The 16,267-nt window shown below is 27.6% G+C and overlaps 1 protein-coding gene and 1 long non-coding RNA gene across 3 annotated transcripts; both read right to left on the reverse strand.

Moving 5' to 3' along the window:
* Nucleotides 1-405: 405 nt before the first annotated feature.
* Nucleotides 406-3,779, reverse strand: LOC113548915. The gene is made up of 3 exons (XR_003404905.1): nucleotides 3,666-3,779; nucleotides 2,259-2,457; nucleotides 406-1,624 (listed from the first exon to the last, which is right to left on the reverse strand). It is a non-coding gene; the product is annotated as an uncharacterized LOC113548915 (long non-coding RNA).
* A 1,289-nt stretch (nucleotides 3,780-5,068) lies between these two features.
* Nucleotides 5,069-12,900, reverse strand: LOC113548838 (ras-related protein Rap-2c-like). 2 transcript variants are annotated; one of them, XM_026949922.1, is made up of 3 exons: nucleotides 12,244-12,900; nucleotides 11,310-12,091; nucleotides 5,069-5,393 (listed from the first exon to the last, which is right to left on the reverse strand). In XM_026949922.1, the coding sequence occupies exon 2, from the start codon at nucleotides 11,930-11,932 to the stop codon at nucleotides 11,387-11,389; it is 546 nt and encodes a 181-aa protein (XP_026805723.1). In that variant the 5' UTR covers nucleotides 11,933-12,091; nucleotides 12,244-12,900; the 3' UTR covers nucleotides 5,069-5,393; nucleotides 11,310-11,386. The 2 variants fall into 2 exon arrangements, with proteins under 2 accessions (XP_026805723.1, XP_026805722.1); XM_026949921.1 differs by having other exon boundaries at nucleotides 12,222-12,900.
* Between the last annotated feature and the right edge of the window lie 3,367 nt (nucleotides 12,901-16,267).

The following is a 16,267-nucleotide window of genomic DNA, read 5'->3' on the forward strand; positions in this document are numbered from 1 at the left end:
ATGGTTATTTTTTGTTTAAATACACCAACTTATAACTTCAACAAACGTATATAAAAAATTAATTGCGAATAAATAATTTTTAAATAATAGGTTTTTGTAAGATAAAGAACTATTTATAATAACCTTGTTTTAAATTTACAAATATATAATATATATTGAAATTGAAAATGTTATGAATTCATAACTACAAAATAATTTACAAATTTACATATATATATATATATTAGTGATTTGTATGACAAACACAAGAATAAAAAAAAACACATGTGGTTGTTAAACCAATACATTCGTCGATTTAATCAAAATCTAAATTAAAAAACATTTAATTTTTTTTAAATATTGATTTTCTCAATACAAATTTCAAAAAATGATGTTTATAATCATCATTTTTTACACACACGCAGAATATAATGGAACAATCAAACTTACTTTTTAAATTATTCTTACATAGCGTTATTTCTAGTAGCGTCCTTCATCTTACAAGTTGGCCTTACTACAATTATCAGGTTTATGCGCTATTGGATAGCACAAGTAGGTTTTTCCTCGTCGAACACTCAGTCTTTTGCAACTATTATTATGTATAACCATTCAAAAATGTATGAGTATAAATAAATAAAAGTATCGAGAAGCCGCTGTTATACACTTCAAATATCTTAAAATATTACAAATTTAGACAAAAATAAATAGATTGTACACAGTAATTAGTATCTTATTAAATTGTTTTCACAATTTCACATCAAATGAATATGACTATATAGGTATATAACAAATTGACAAAAGGTTTAAAAAAATGGTTGTATACTATAGTATGCTTATAAATTGTATATTACCCTGAGAATTATATAAATTTTTCGTGACAAATTACCAGCTGTATTATAATGTAAATATATTAGAAATGTGTACACAAAAAAGTACAAAGTAATATAGTACTACAGTATAGTAAAGTGGCCGTTAATATTACCCAGTATTAATATTAAATACAATGAATAATTTTGCTTATTGTTTCTTCAAGTGTACCTACAGGTTCTACCAACTGTATGTAAATTAAATGTAGATATAAATTTTATTATTATTCATAAGCTGCTTTTTGAAACATAATAATGTACGAAACAACAAAAAAATGAAACCGGGGAAGTCGTTTTAATGTGTAGTATAGGTGTCGACTGTGTCGAGTATACTTCAATATGTTGCATACAAATACGGTTCCAAGCAGAAAGAGACGGTATGTCAGCTTTATATTTTAAAAGACTTACCGTATAACGACTATAACGTGAAACTTGCAGGTGGCCCTGGGATATATATAGAAGATAGAGGCTCCCATGACGAATCCAATTAATAAATAGTAAAGCTAGAAGTTAATAAAAAAAAATTTTACTTATAATAGTAAATTTGTTTTATTACTAACATAAGTTTATTAAAAACAATAACATATTGTATAGTTAAAAAAGAACTTTACGAGCCTTTGTTTGAACGACTTGTCTATCTAAGACATCCTTTAAATGTAATTTTCGTGTTCGCTTATTCTCAATGGAAATAATTGAAAGCCACTTGGATGTTCTTTTGCCACCATACTTATAGTATATATTTATTTTTATTATTTTCAGTCTTAAAAATTATAGTTTTGCTGCTGAAAAAATAATGGTATAATATGTGATGTATATAAAATAAAAGTAGTGCATATATATATAAGAGTATGTCGATGCATGTTGAGGAGAATGTTAAATTAATAACATTTCTAAAATTTCTTTCGTTGTTCTGGACATAAATAAATATCCATAAAATTCAAAAAAAATTTAACATTTGAATTAAAGTTTTTTTTATATCACGATGAAAATATTATGACTCCCTTCCAACCAACTTGGGTGATGTATTAAGGACCACGGCCTAAATACACAACTGAATTTATATAATATATTGTTATATAATTAATTTATTTTTTTATAAAAAAATTGCAGGTTGAACTAATTTTTACCAAAACAAATTGCAATATATTTCAATATCCCATATAAGAGTATTATATTATAGTTATTATCAAAATATTATTATATATGTAACTTACGTCAATACTAATTCGTGACGTAACGTTGAACAGTGTAAATAGGTTTAAGTTATAAATATAGCTTAAAACTAATTTAAATATTTTATTGTGTATTATAAACAATATGTATTACGTTATAACAAAAAATTTAAAGAGTTGGTTCGCTCAGAATGAAAAATTTAACTAATACTAGAAAAAATAAATAATAACTAATATTCACCGTAAAATACGATTGGAAAAATTACAATATTCTTTGATTTTTTACAGGACAACGTGCAAGCAAGAACAAAAATATTTATTTTTTCTCTTTGGTTCTACTATGTAAGATTCTCAAGTCCTTCATACGAACGCAGTCAACTGAAAAACACATGTTCTTGGATGCTTTCACAGATGTGCTAATTAGTAATTTGAACAAATGGCTGGAAGATTAGAACCAGAAATAAATAAGTCATATTATTATAATATTACATTATTACCTACTTATATATTTATAAAATGTATTAAAGTACCTAGTAGACTAGTTAAGTAGTTAGTATACTTACCTACTTAGACAACATGACTAAAAATTTAGACAATATTGAAATCTATTCAACAATGCATTGAAAATAATTATTTACGATAGGTGGTTATACTTTTGTATTCCGCCGCGTATAGCCCCGGCCTTAGATTATGTCCACGTAATACATCGATTAGTAAAGTTATTTAAAGTAAATAATGGCTATAAATAATAATAGATACAAATGCAACTTATTTAAAACAAAATTAGTTGCTCTAAATTAATTAATAACTTAAAACTAGGTTTCGGATTTGAATACCATATACACAATTAAAAAAATTACTCAAAAAGTGAAAAAAGCATTTATTGTCAATATTAAATGTACCTATCAACTCATTTTAATCTATAGGTAGTATGGGCAGTATGGCTTCTTAAATAATCATTAAATTAACTTATCGATACGTCTAACAACGATGATAAAGCATCATACTCAAGTAATTTTAAACATAACACCGACAACGAGTCATCTATCTCTATTTTAATCAACTGATAATTAAACACAAAAAATAAAATAATGTTATTAAATTAATATAAACAAATAGTAGTATAACTCTAATAGTAATCATTCCATACTATTTAAGATTATTTCATCAAGTTTAAAAGAACTAGTTTGAAAGAATATATTTATTAGAATTATTACTGCCTATTAATTTTATGTATGTGCTCTAATAATTGTTTGTACACTTATTTAGTAATTTTTTATTAGAATCAGTAAAATTACTTCTTTGTATCGAAGTACAAATGCTGTACAATACATCGAAAGAAATTTTCAACCGAGAAATGTGTTCGTCTGACATCAAGTGAAACGTTATATTTATTTTTGAAAAGTTTTATTATGGTTATCGTTTTTGTTTTTTTTGTTTTTGCTTTTAGTCGTTTTCAATTAATGAACTAACATGATAAAAAGAAAAAATACTAAGAACTTAATTTAGTCAATATAATACATTAAAATATGATGAAAGTTTTAAAATTTTTAGCGACGTAGATAAATCAATGAACTTTTAACGAAATAAAAAGCTATTATTTTTGTGCGGTTGTATTTGTTATTTTTGAAATAGGTCTTAAACTTACTATGGACTATATGGTGACTCACTAGTCATATGTAGCTATTGCTTGCACTGCAAATATATTAATTATGTTGTGATAATATTCAACATATTTGAATTGCGTTCTAGTCTGTTAAACATCAAACTCCTGGGCTTCTGAAAAAAAATGTTATCCGTGAAAAACCACCAATACCACTGCACACATACTTTCACTGTAGAACATTAACAACTGTTATACATATAATAATATACCACATGAAACTAGAACACATTTTTAATAAAAAAAAAAAAAATACGCACTTTGAGTTTTCAAATTATTTTTGTTTTTATTGATTTATACATCTTTTTATTCATGTACATAATATATATATATGTATATACGTGAGGCTATATATATATAAATATACATGTATATATATAAATACACACATATATAATTTATTATTTATAAATTTCTATATGTATACATATATATAAAGTAGAATCAAGAAGTGTCATACCACAAAAATTTATTGACACATGTTAAATATAATATAATTTATATATATATTCATATATATAAAAAAAATAGGCTATTCACAAGTACAGGAAAAATTAATATTAGGTATGCACCATTGTGGAAGATAAAATATTACTAAATAATAATGATTTATAAAATGTGTTTACATTTTTTTTAAAGGAAAAATAAAAGGTTTAAAGTATAATATTATAATAGTGTGAAGATTGCAGAAGACATTATAGATACTACTATTTAAAGTAAAGAGAGAGCTAAGAGGAGAAAATAACTTTAAAAATCAAAATATCACATATTTCAATGTGGCTTAATCTTTGGTACTTGACTTTGCACAATGTTAAGGTCCATTGTGAAGCAAGTCAGACGCACGGGAACATCTTTAATTCGCTTCTCATTTAGTATATTATTACATTGATGAAGCGAATCAAAGTATGTATATCATATATCAATTTTTTGTTCTGGAATAATGGCGTCAAAATAAAATTAATATCACAAAGGCAAAAAAAAAATTAACAGTACATAATGCTTTCTGCAAAACCACTTGATCGATTAAAAGTATGTTAATGCGCTAAAAAAAAAATATATTATCAATCGAAAACAAGACAAATTGTTAAAAATGCCTAGATCCATAAGTTATTATTTACACGGATGAATACACTCCAACTCCGTTATATCTTAATCTAAAATTGTTCCATTGACTATTATATTTTTGTATATATTTTTTTTCTTTAAGTATAAAAAGTATAAAAAATATGTGTTACAAAATAATAAGTTTTAAAAACAATATACAATAATATTAGGCCGTTATTATTATTATTACTCCGCCTATTCCCTTTTATATTATATAATATAGGAATACATACTATAATATAAGTTATTATCTCATTCCTGCCTTAAATATTTTGTATCAATAAACCTGCATTTCGATATAACAAAAAAAAAATGTATACATTACAGAAAAAATATTTAACACTAGTTAAATAATAAAATTAAATTAAAAAAAACATATTCTATCTTTATATAATATTTTAACATTAAATGGCACTTACAGTAGTGTGCCACATGCGATAGGTGGATTTATAAAAAATCTGTTTGTTAATAATTTGTATTATCATGTATATTATCAATATCGTCGACAGTCTTTAGAAAACGTACCCTTTTTAAAGCTGGATATGTAAATAATTGTAGTGAGAACAGTTTCTGACACCAATACTATTGAATATGAATTTTGACGTATTTCTGTAAGTAAAAATAAACATTTTTATTAACAGGGAAAATTTTAATTTTTCAATGTATATACTATATACTTTATACAAAAAAATAAAATATGATAAATAGTATAACATTTGATACTGTTATAATAATATTAAATCAAATGCATTGAATTGTGTCCCTGAAAATGATGAATTATATATATTATACTGACTTGTAAATTGTAATCTTTGAATAATAATTTAAAAGAGCTCACATTTTTAGATTGTAAAATGGATATTATAAATGGTATTAGAAAATTCAAATTCAAAAGGAAACAAAAGCAATAAAAATAATTATATTACCTAATAAATGATTAATTTAATGGGCAATATGAAATAAAATGCATAGTTGAAAATCAACTATTATTAGAAGCCTAAATAATATTTAAAAAATGTATTATTATTGAGTACTTAAATCATTATCAATTTAATGTATATCAATATTTAATCTAAAATTAATTTTTATGTCCTTAAAAATCATTAAACATTTAAAACAATTAAAGATCATTTGGTCTGAATTAGTTGAGGTTATCGAAGGTTATCATAAAAAATCAAATAAGATACAATTAAAACTTAAGTTATAGGTAGTTATAAATATTAAATAATAAAGTACTCAAGTATGTTATGGACGTCTTAAATGTATAGAAATAAAAAATTTATTTGAATCTTCATTCAATTATTAAATCATAATTAGATATAATATATAAAAACTAGGTACAGTACAGTTTTAAAAATAGATGTATATTCTTAAATTACGTTTTTTCAAAATATGTATTGTTGAATAACATATAATACACATACACCGTACTATATTATTACGGTGTCATTGTTGTTCACATAACTTGAGTTGTGCTGTATTACTTAGTTATATTTTCCTCCCACGCATATAATTAAATACGACACACATGTGACATGAAATTGAAAATTATGTTCTTAACATTAATAAAATAATACAAAATTTTCCGAACAGTTTTCAAAACGCATCAAATCGTGTAGGTAGCCATATAAAAGAATAACAATGAACCGTTTTCAATAGTTTTTAGTACAGTACATGCGATGAATTTAAAAAATAAATAAATTCCAAATTAATATGGATAAAACGTTAACTTTCGTTTGTACATTAGGAGGATGGGTATTTATTGTATTCAAATAAAATATCAATTGTACTAATAAGGCACAATAAGCATTAAGTATGACAAGAGTCTGAACTATGTATCAATCACCGGAGAAAAATGTTTCGCACTGTTTAACGGAGGGACGGGCCTAATTTAATCTCCAACGGTGGTCGTATTCTATTTATGGGTTCCCCCATGATACACACCTCACAAAATAACGAACGCGCCCGTGTCCCGGCAATATTATACTCAATACAGGATGATTCCGTCAATGCAACAGTCTAGTAAACAATTATTTAATTGCAATATTATCAAAATTCAGATATATTTTATGTGATAACCATAGTTTTTAAACGAAAAACAATGTAAATATTATAATAGTCATAACGAGTAATCGCATTTTAAAATCAAGCTAATACGTGTATGTGATGAGGTAGAAAATACCAAGTCTTGAACACTCGATAACTCAGCCTAGTGATATAATCCAAAGTCTTATATAATATTGTATTATACAATTATTAAGATGACGGATAAGACAAAAAAATTAAACGATTTGGGCCTACTGCTAAGAAAGAATCGCTCTGTATAAGTGACTTGTTATACAGTATAACATGATGACGTATTGTTGAAATGAAAGAGTTCCATTTTTTTTAATAAGCTAACAATGTGCTGTTTTTAGAATGATCTTCCGGTGGCCACCCCTTCCCATCACTAAAACCAATTATTCCGTTCGTTAAACATGTACCAATATTATTATTATTATATAGGTACTCTATACCTATGTACCTACACCAAAGCATTTCAGATACTATAAATTAATCGGGCTACAGCCCACACCCAAAGGATATCGACGTTAAAATAAATAGTAGTCCAATCGAACAACATTGTTTGTAGAAGTAATTAAATCAACAGATATTTAACTGCCAACAGTCATTTTCACCCTTCCTCGATCATTATACAACGATAACGACGACCCTCCTGTAATGGGGAAACCATTTTTACCACAGAATATTTGAAACAATATTACGCTTATGCAGGCATTGATCCGACATGTTGTCTTATACAACATACACACACACTCGACGGGAGTCCTGTAGCAGTGTTATTATTAGGATCATTATTATTACTACTACCACGGTGTCGGTACATAATATTATAGGCGATTTCGAACCGAGAATGTTTCGTGACGGCGGCAACGACCCTTGTCGTTGTTATAAAGAATAAAGATCTTGTAAGCAATTGACAAACTCCAACATAATATGCAGTGAACGATGCGTATTTTAAAGTAAAAAGTAAAACCCAGTAAGATAAGTGCAACACTACTGCATAATCATATTGAAACGCAATTCAGAGAAAGGTGCACGTAATTGATAATTCTCCGGAGTAACGCATCGTCGTCGCTGAACAAGTTTAATAACATCATTACAATATTACCTATGACCTGGTGAAAAAACGCATGATCGTCATAATATCTAAAATCCTTAGATATTCATAATCTTATTTCTTCATTACTCATTTACGTTATTACTTCAATCGAAGATTTGTAAACAACAATAACGACAAATGATAGAATAGTAATAAATTATATACATCATATTATACCCAATACGCATCGTATAGATATATCGCTACCTCATGGTCAATAGTCTCCAATTCTCCATCACCATTAACAGTTATTACGGTCACGTATATCGTAACGTATCAGTGTATAGATAAGGACAAATATTATAATCGCTTTTTAAAATTCCCACTTGCGGACAAATAATAATGGTTTCACGGAATACACATCCTGTTCTCGTATAAACGAAAAAATTCGTAGTAATAATACGGATAAATATACCGAACAATGGCGGTACTAATATTGTTTGAATATCAACAAAAATATATATTGTGATAAAATTTAAAAAAATCTTATGAATGTCTGCAGTTAACTCGAACAGCAAACTGACTTGCCCGATATAAAACTTGATACCTTACATATGGACACGGTTAACGATAGCTAAACAACAAACTGACAAAAACCGATTGTTTTTTTTTCTTATTACGGCTTATACACTCATAAACCAAACTGACCTATACCGACCAATCCTTCGTCGTCTCCCTTCAATAGGGTTTATAACAATATATTATTTACAAGTACCAGACAACACAAATGTACATAGGTCGGTTGTTGTTATGTTATTATTATTTGGTTGGGTTCTTTTGTAGTTTATCCCTGGAATAAAAAACGGGAGTGGCAACACCACAAAAAATTAAACTACGACGTTTTTGTCACTAATTTATTTTTTTCGTGACATTCTTCTACACAAATCTCTGACAATTATAAGTCAATAATTAACGTCATTACGTAAAATAGACGGCGTATATGTTATAGATTATAATGTTATATATTAAAACTCGACCGTGTATGGGTTATTCGGTTCTCGTAAACACGGTATACCGCCAGTAGCTACAACTAAAATATTACAGCTCTACCATCTATTAGTTAACAACCAAGTTATTACGGAACGTACAGCTGGTGGTTTATTTCGTCGTTTAGAACATTAGCCATTACACGATTGTATAAATATATTCGAATAAACCAACGTCATAATATTATTGTCCTATGTGCAAACTAGAATAACTTAATAAAAACGTATGTTAACTCTAGGAAGCCAATTAGAAAGAATATAAGGGGCTTCAATGAGTCACAGCTTGTTACAATACGATAATGTTAGTGTATACTGTATACAACGCGAACGTCATTGAAATTTTGTTTTCGTTGAACATTTTTTTTTAATTACACCGTGTTTTAAGCGCCTACCGTTATGATTCAATACATACAATCCACTAAATCATAACAACGACAATGTTAAATAATATTTCGTTTTTATTTTTATTTTTTATCACAATAATTAATTTATAAGACTGGCCGATTTGCGCGCCTATTAATATTATATTATATATAGGCGATCGAAGAATATTTTTTATCAAGACTTATGATAAGATAATATTATATATAACATCCAAAATTAGTCTTGTATAACTTTTCAAGTATACTATAGGTACCTACTTCATCAAAAATTAACAATACAACAATTTTTTCAATATGAATTCAAATATAACCAACAATATTTAATTATAAAAAGAATAGTCGTCTCATATATTTTTTAGATTCTAAACCCAGTGATAAGTGTCTTTCCTTTTAATGTTGTATAATCAGTAATTTAAAATTTCTAACTAATACCTATTTACCTATTGTTTGATGCTTTTTATAACTTTTATGTTGTACAATTTTATTGCATCAGGATAACACTAAGATTTAAAACTTTAACAAAATAAATAAAAATGTAATTATGTATATTAATTATTGTAGAACCCAATAGTGAACACAATAAAATATTATAGAAAGTAATATTATTACTAAACTCTGTTTAAATTAATACAAAAATAAAATAAATATTCAATAGTTAATGTAAATTATGATGGATAATAATTGTATGAAAAAAATAATTAAAATACCTAACTAATTTTTAGTTTTCAAAAATTATAAGCTGAGTACTTAAACAGTTTTATCTTGTTTCACATTGTACTAGTTATTGAATCATTCAATAATCAATATTTCAATATACTTTATTTAAAAATCTTTAATTCTTTATAATAATAAAAATGTTTAACTATTCCAATGCCATGATATCAAATGTTCAAATAAAATACAAGAAATTAATTGATGTGATTTAAAGAAAGATAATATCTAACATTATATAAACAATATATTTGTATTAGACATTCAAAACTTATAAGTTATAATCTAACCAATACATAAACAATTGTACTTAGAAATGTAAAAATATTGTAGATTTTACTTTAGTTATGAAATATGTTTAAGCCTACTAGTATAATATAATTTAAAGTCGCTTGGTGTGGTGCGATCGTACATTCAACTGTGGAAACGCTCTGAGTGTACGTATCGGCCGGTGTTGCTAGCTCCCGGATGGGTGACCCCCAGGATTTTAGTGACAAATCCTTGCCACACATACAAAAAAGATGTTTCAACCTACCGTTTCTCGCATCTACAAATGAATAAAAACTATCCAATGGCCTTTGTTGCCGGAGATTAATTAATAAAAAAAAAAAAATTAATTAAATTTTAACTTGAAAACAATAAGTAGGTAGTATTGGTTATTCCATTCAATCAAGCATCATAATTTATACTTTGTAAAGTAATATTAAAATTATCACAAACTTTATTCATAGAAAATATATCATATGAATGAAAATAGAGAATGTTTATAATAATATTTCCTATGGTTTTGGTTATTATTCAGATTTTAATTCCAACTATAAAGAATTATTGTAACTTACTAATAGATACATAAGATACATAGGTCATTAACTATGTAGTAAAATAATTCACCTTCAAATAGTATTTAAATGATTTAAAATGACTCAAGTATTTCAATGACTATTGAAATAAACGTATTAAAGTTACCTAACAACCTACAAAATGTTTAGTTATTGATAAAATCAAGTAATCTATCATCTATCAAAACAATATAAACTACATATTTATGATTATGTTTAGCATCAGTCATATACATGTTAACAAATTATGATAGCACAAGTAAGGTGCCTACATACCTAATATATAATAAAAATAGTATATTGTGGTAAACAAGCCATATCAATCATTTTATAAATTCATAATATGGAAGAAATGTGTTCAAAGCACAATGGAATTGAAAAATACAACTTTTAGACTAATACTTAAATTAGATACTATATAATATAACAATTAGATTTTTTACCTGATAAAAATTGAAATCACCAGCAACATTTGACATTGATTGATGCACACAAAACACAAAATTCTAAATAATATGGCTTATAGAACTGTACAGCAACAATAACTCTTCTTTTCTTTGTCATTGCTGAAATTCATTTCACGCACAATCTCTGCAAATACTTCATTGACATTGGTACGGTTCTTGGCACTTGCTTCGACAAACGGACAGCCCCAGATTTGGGCCAGAGTGTTTCCCTCAATCGTTGGAACCTCACGTTGATGTTCCAAATCGATTTTGTTTGCCACCAGCAATATGGGCACCCGCTCTGACCCTTTCACCCTAGTGATGAGCTCCTTCATGGGTTTTATGTCCTGGAAAGTCTGATGGTTAGTCAGGCTGTACACGACAACAAAACCCTGTCCGTTCTTTATGTACAAGTCGCGCATACTGGCAAACTGTTCGGTGCCGGCTGTGTCTAGTATTTCTAATACGCAAGGCGAACTGTCGACTTCAATCTCCTTCCTGTAGAAGTCCTCTATAGTTGGGTCGTATTTCTCCATGAACCGGCCAGACACAAACTGCACGGTCAAGGCACTCTTGCCCACGCCGCCCGAGCCCAGCACGACCACTTTGAACTCGCGCATTGTTGTCGAATGGCCAACTGTAAGGCAACCACTGTGCGCATACGGACGATCGCTATGACCGGTTACTGGCGGTGTAGGCAGTTAAGGACATATCGACACGGCGTTGACGTACCGTTCGCCGGGGGTTGATAAATTATATGGAAATTTGATATCGATCAGCTGTAGAGGGATGCCAAACAAAACAAATTAAAAAAAATATTTTTAAAAAAACAACGAGAAACGCAATCGGGGCCGACGGATATCGAATCTCGTCAACTCCTCTCGATTGATCGAAAAAAAAATTTCTTACATTGTAAACATATGAGACTTACAGCGACAACAACGACAGAAAAAGCAGCAGCAACAGCAGCACCAGCACCAGCAGCAGCACAGCACAATGAAACGACGATTACGCACACACTCACAACAATCGCGTTCGCATTCACGCACACACGCCCAGTTTTATCGCGTGTGTGTGCGAGTGCGAGTTGCCTACAGTGGCGCCAAGGTTGTGTCCGTGCATTTCCCGACCGCACAAAAGAAGATTATTTTTTTCGCCTTGTAATTTTATTTTATATTTTCAGTTCCACCGACGATCGCAATATTTAATTATACAAATTGTAATATAATTGAAAAAAATATTCACACTCAAAATAACGAACGTCACCATTCACCAAATCGTTTACGTGTCAAACCGTAAAAAGACGAAGTATGTATAATTTTTCCATCGGTCTGTCGATCGTTCTACACTCCTACGCATACGATATATTATTATAATAGTTCGACGTTTGAAATAATATTAATAAATTATCGTATTCACTTCGCGAATTCGTCGATCGAATATTTTTAAGTAAATAGTAAATGATTAATAACTGACAGACCGTCCTCGAGTCCCGTTTGTCGTTTTTAACATTTTATCGCGTGCTAATCGGAGCGGTAGTCATCGGGAGCTGCACGTCACGAGCGACGAGCGAACGATCAGTAGCTACGTTTGAAAGCGAATATAATATTATATTATATTATTAGTACTACGCGCTAGACGGCAGCCCCACCGGTGTCTCAGACAACTACAAACTGCGGTATATGCCTACATGACATATAATACCGATTACTCACGCTGCACCCGCAGGCCACAACACTCAACACTGGTGAATCTGTGAAATAATAAAATATCTATCGCGATTTGCGATTATTAAATCCGAAATCGTGATATTACAATACGCGAAATATTTGTAATACGATTAAAATTATATTTTATTATAATAATAGTTACCATAAATCGGTTATTATTATTATTGTTGTTATTTTATCTCTGCTACTAGTTGCGACAATACATTTTATTTCGTCCAGCTTATCTCTGGTACGCGCGACATATTGTGATTTATGATATTATTTTATCCTACTATTCACTATTCAGCTATGAACTTATTATTTTGTATTTATAGAGTGCGTTATTAATTATTATTATACAACATACGACGGGTCTTGACGTCTCTTGCATATATCATGACATATTATAATATAGTACTATTATTGTTGTTCGCATATAACGTTCCAATAGCCTTTAACAATTGATATTTAAACGCCGCTTAGACCAACTACAATAATATATTATATACATACGATATACCTAACTACCTATAGTCTATCGAGTCTCTATGACTATAATGAAAACTCAGAAATATTAGCACAGGCCAAAGTACTGGCATCTTATATATATATATATATATATATATATACGATTCCTATATAAGTATTTACATATAAATATATTAAATAAATATCTATAATAATAACATGTTATACTTGCTACATGTTGTAGTAGGAACTTAAATAAAATAAATATTAACATTAAAACATACTTATTCAAACGGTTCATAAAAATAGGTAATAATATATTATATACATAAATTGTATAATATACAAATATATAATATACTAATATACTATATTGTCTTATATTATTAGGTATATTATGCAGTCTGCACTCTACTATACTCTACGGTATATTAAATAATTATTATTCTTGTACGCGTACAAATCGTACCCTGCATACTACATATTTATAAATGTATATTGATGGAAAAAATAGTTTAGTTACAATAGTAACTAATATTTATTTTTTCAACATCAAGTTTTTATTTAGCCTTATTTTATAAAATGAAATAAAAACAATTTACAAATAAACACAATTTTTACAATAGATTATTATGAAATAAATCAGTTATTAATTCTGACTTATACTTATTGGACTATGAACAGTTTTAAGTTGATACTGAATGACTTTTGAATGGACAAACTGTGTCTGTATCAGTATTCCAGGGGTAGGTGGGTTGAACAACTTTACTATCCCTGTGTGTAGAATGTTTATGTTCAATGGCGACCGAATACATTCGTAACACGAATCCACTTGATAGAAGTTATGGTTTGAATAATTAACGGGTCGGTTTTAAAAATTCAGATACAGTTTTGGATTATTTAGCCTTAAAAATTAAAATCTGATAGTCATCACTCATTTATAATATTCCAAAGCCAACAACAATTTTTAAAGTTTTTAAAATTATTGATTAATTTGTTAAACAGTTTATACTTTATTTATTATTATTATATTTCTATTATTATTTTGGTTTCTTTTCAAAAATACATTTTAAATAGAAATTAATTTATAAAAGTCGATACCTAATTGTTAATAGACCATAATACGTACTTGGAATTAATGATTGGTATATTACCTGCTACATTATAATATAGGTATTGTAATATATAATATGATATTAAATTTTAATTTCAAAAAGTAATCATACCCCTGGCTCCTAGTAGCAATCAATTCTTATTTATGACGCTTTTAATTAATGTTTTATTCCTGATTTGTATTATTTAATGTTGATTTAAATACAATATTGTCATTTATCAATACTTAATAGGCACTATTGCAAATTACAAATTTTTTATTATTATAATAATATATATCGGTTTGGTAGTCAATTAGTGGTTTTAAAATATAATTTGTACAATAATATTGTAAATTATTAATTAATATAATAATATTGTTTATTGTTATATACCTAATTATTAATCGTGCATTCGTGCATGATGATACTTATAATAATTGTAATATTATGATTTATTACTGTCAATGATTTGTAGTTTGTACAAATACGTTACGTTTTAGTGACTTGGTAAGTATTATTAGTGTGACAGTGTCAAGTTTATATTTGATATAGATATAATATTATAATCTTCCATTTTCCAACAGTCAATAATAAGCATTTACAGAGAATAGAGATTTTGAACAACACAATGTCTGAAATGTCGTAATCAAAATAATTTAGTAATACTCAGAAAGAAGTGACATTAAATATGATTTATCATTGATGTGTAATAATTATATTATGTATAATACACACGAATAATAATAATATTGAGTACATATTATTATTACATAATCGAATTTAATAGTTTTTAATTCCATAAAGTACCTTCCAATTATTTATTTATTCTGATATTTATTATCATATCCATTTCTTCGGGTATGTATAGCTATTATAGTTACATAGACACATCTAGTACATACCTAGGCCGTGTATATTTAATCTAGAATCCAAAAATATATTACACATATTCAACTCATATTTACATAGGTAATGAATCTAAAGTTATATCTTATATCCGTTAGAGATATAAATATATAATAGGGCATAGGCATTTAACTTAGAACATTTTTATCAAAATACATATTTCTAAAAAAAGTCTCAATTTGTTCAATTTTTTTAAGCACATCCAACATCCCCCCCATCTCTATAATGTATAGATAAATTATTATAATGCTTCATCATAAGATTGTAATATGTTTATTATTATTCAGGAAGAAATAAGACATATAATATAATAAGTCTTATTTGTATACAAGTCGATATTTTTTTATATTCAACACGGTGATTACTTCAAACAAAATTGAGTTGTAACAATATATCAATATGAGTAATGTGACTTGATAAAATTCTGTCTATAGGTAGTACGATTCACTTTAAAACCTATATAATGGATCACCTTTATTCTTTTTTAAGCCCTGTTCACGTCTATGAGAATAAGGGTCTGTTTACAATAGATAAAAAGCTCAGAATTTCAGATGTCAAAAAAAGTCCGAGGACTTAGGTTACCAATGATATTATTTTTGAATATTGAGTCCTATATAATTTATACACCTAATATATTTTAATCCAGTGACATATTTTTTTCAATAAAAGTCACCTAAGCATCGTATTTGAATGAAAATTGTTAAGAAAATACTGTATCAATATTATACACGAAAATAGGGTATTAGGTATATGGTGAAATGTATAAGTAATAGGAGTA

This window comes from Rhopalosiphum maidis, chromosome 4, assembly GCF_003676215.2.
Source record: "Rhopalosiphum maidis isolate BTI-1 chromosome 4, ASM367621v3, whole genome shotgun sequence".
NCBI lineage: Eukaryota > Metazoa > Arthropoda > Insecta > Hemiptera > Aphididae > Rhopalosiphum > Rhopalosiphum maidis.

Bases quoted from the DNA above. Each gene is read 5' to 3' on its own strand.
- LOC113548838 (XM_026949922.1), bottom strand. From the start codon at position 11,932: ATGCGCGAGTTCAAAGTGGTCGTGCTGGGCTCGGGCGGCGTGGGCAAG.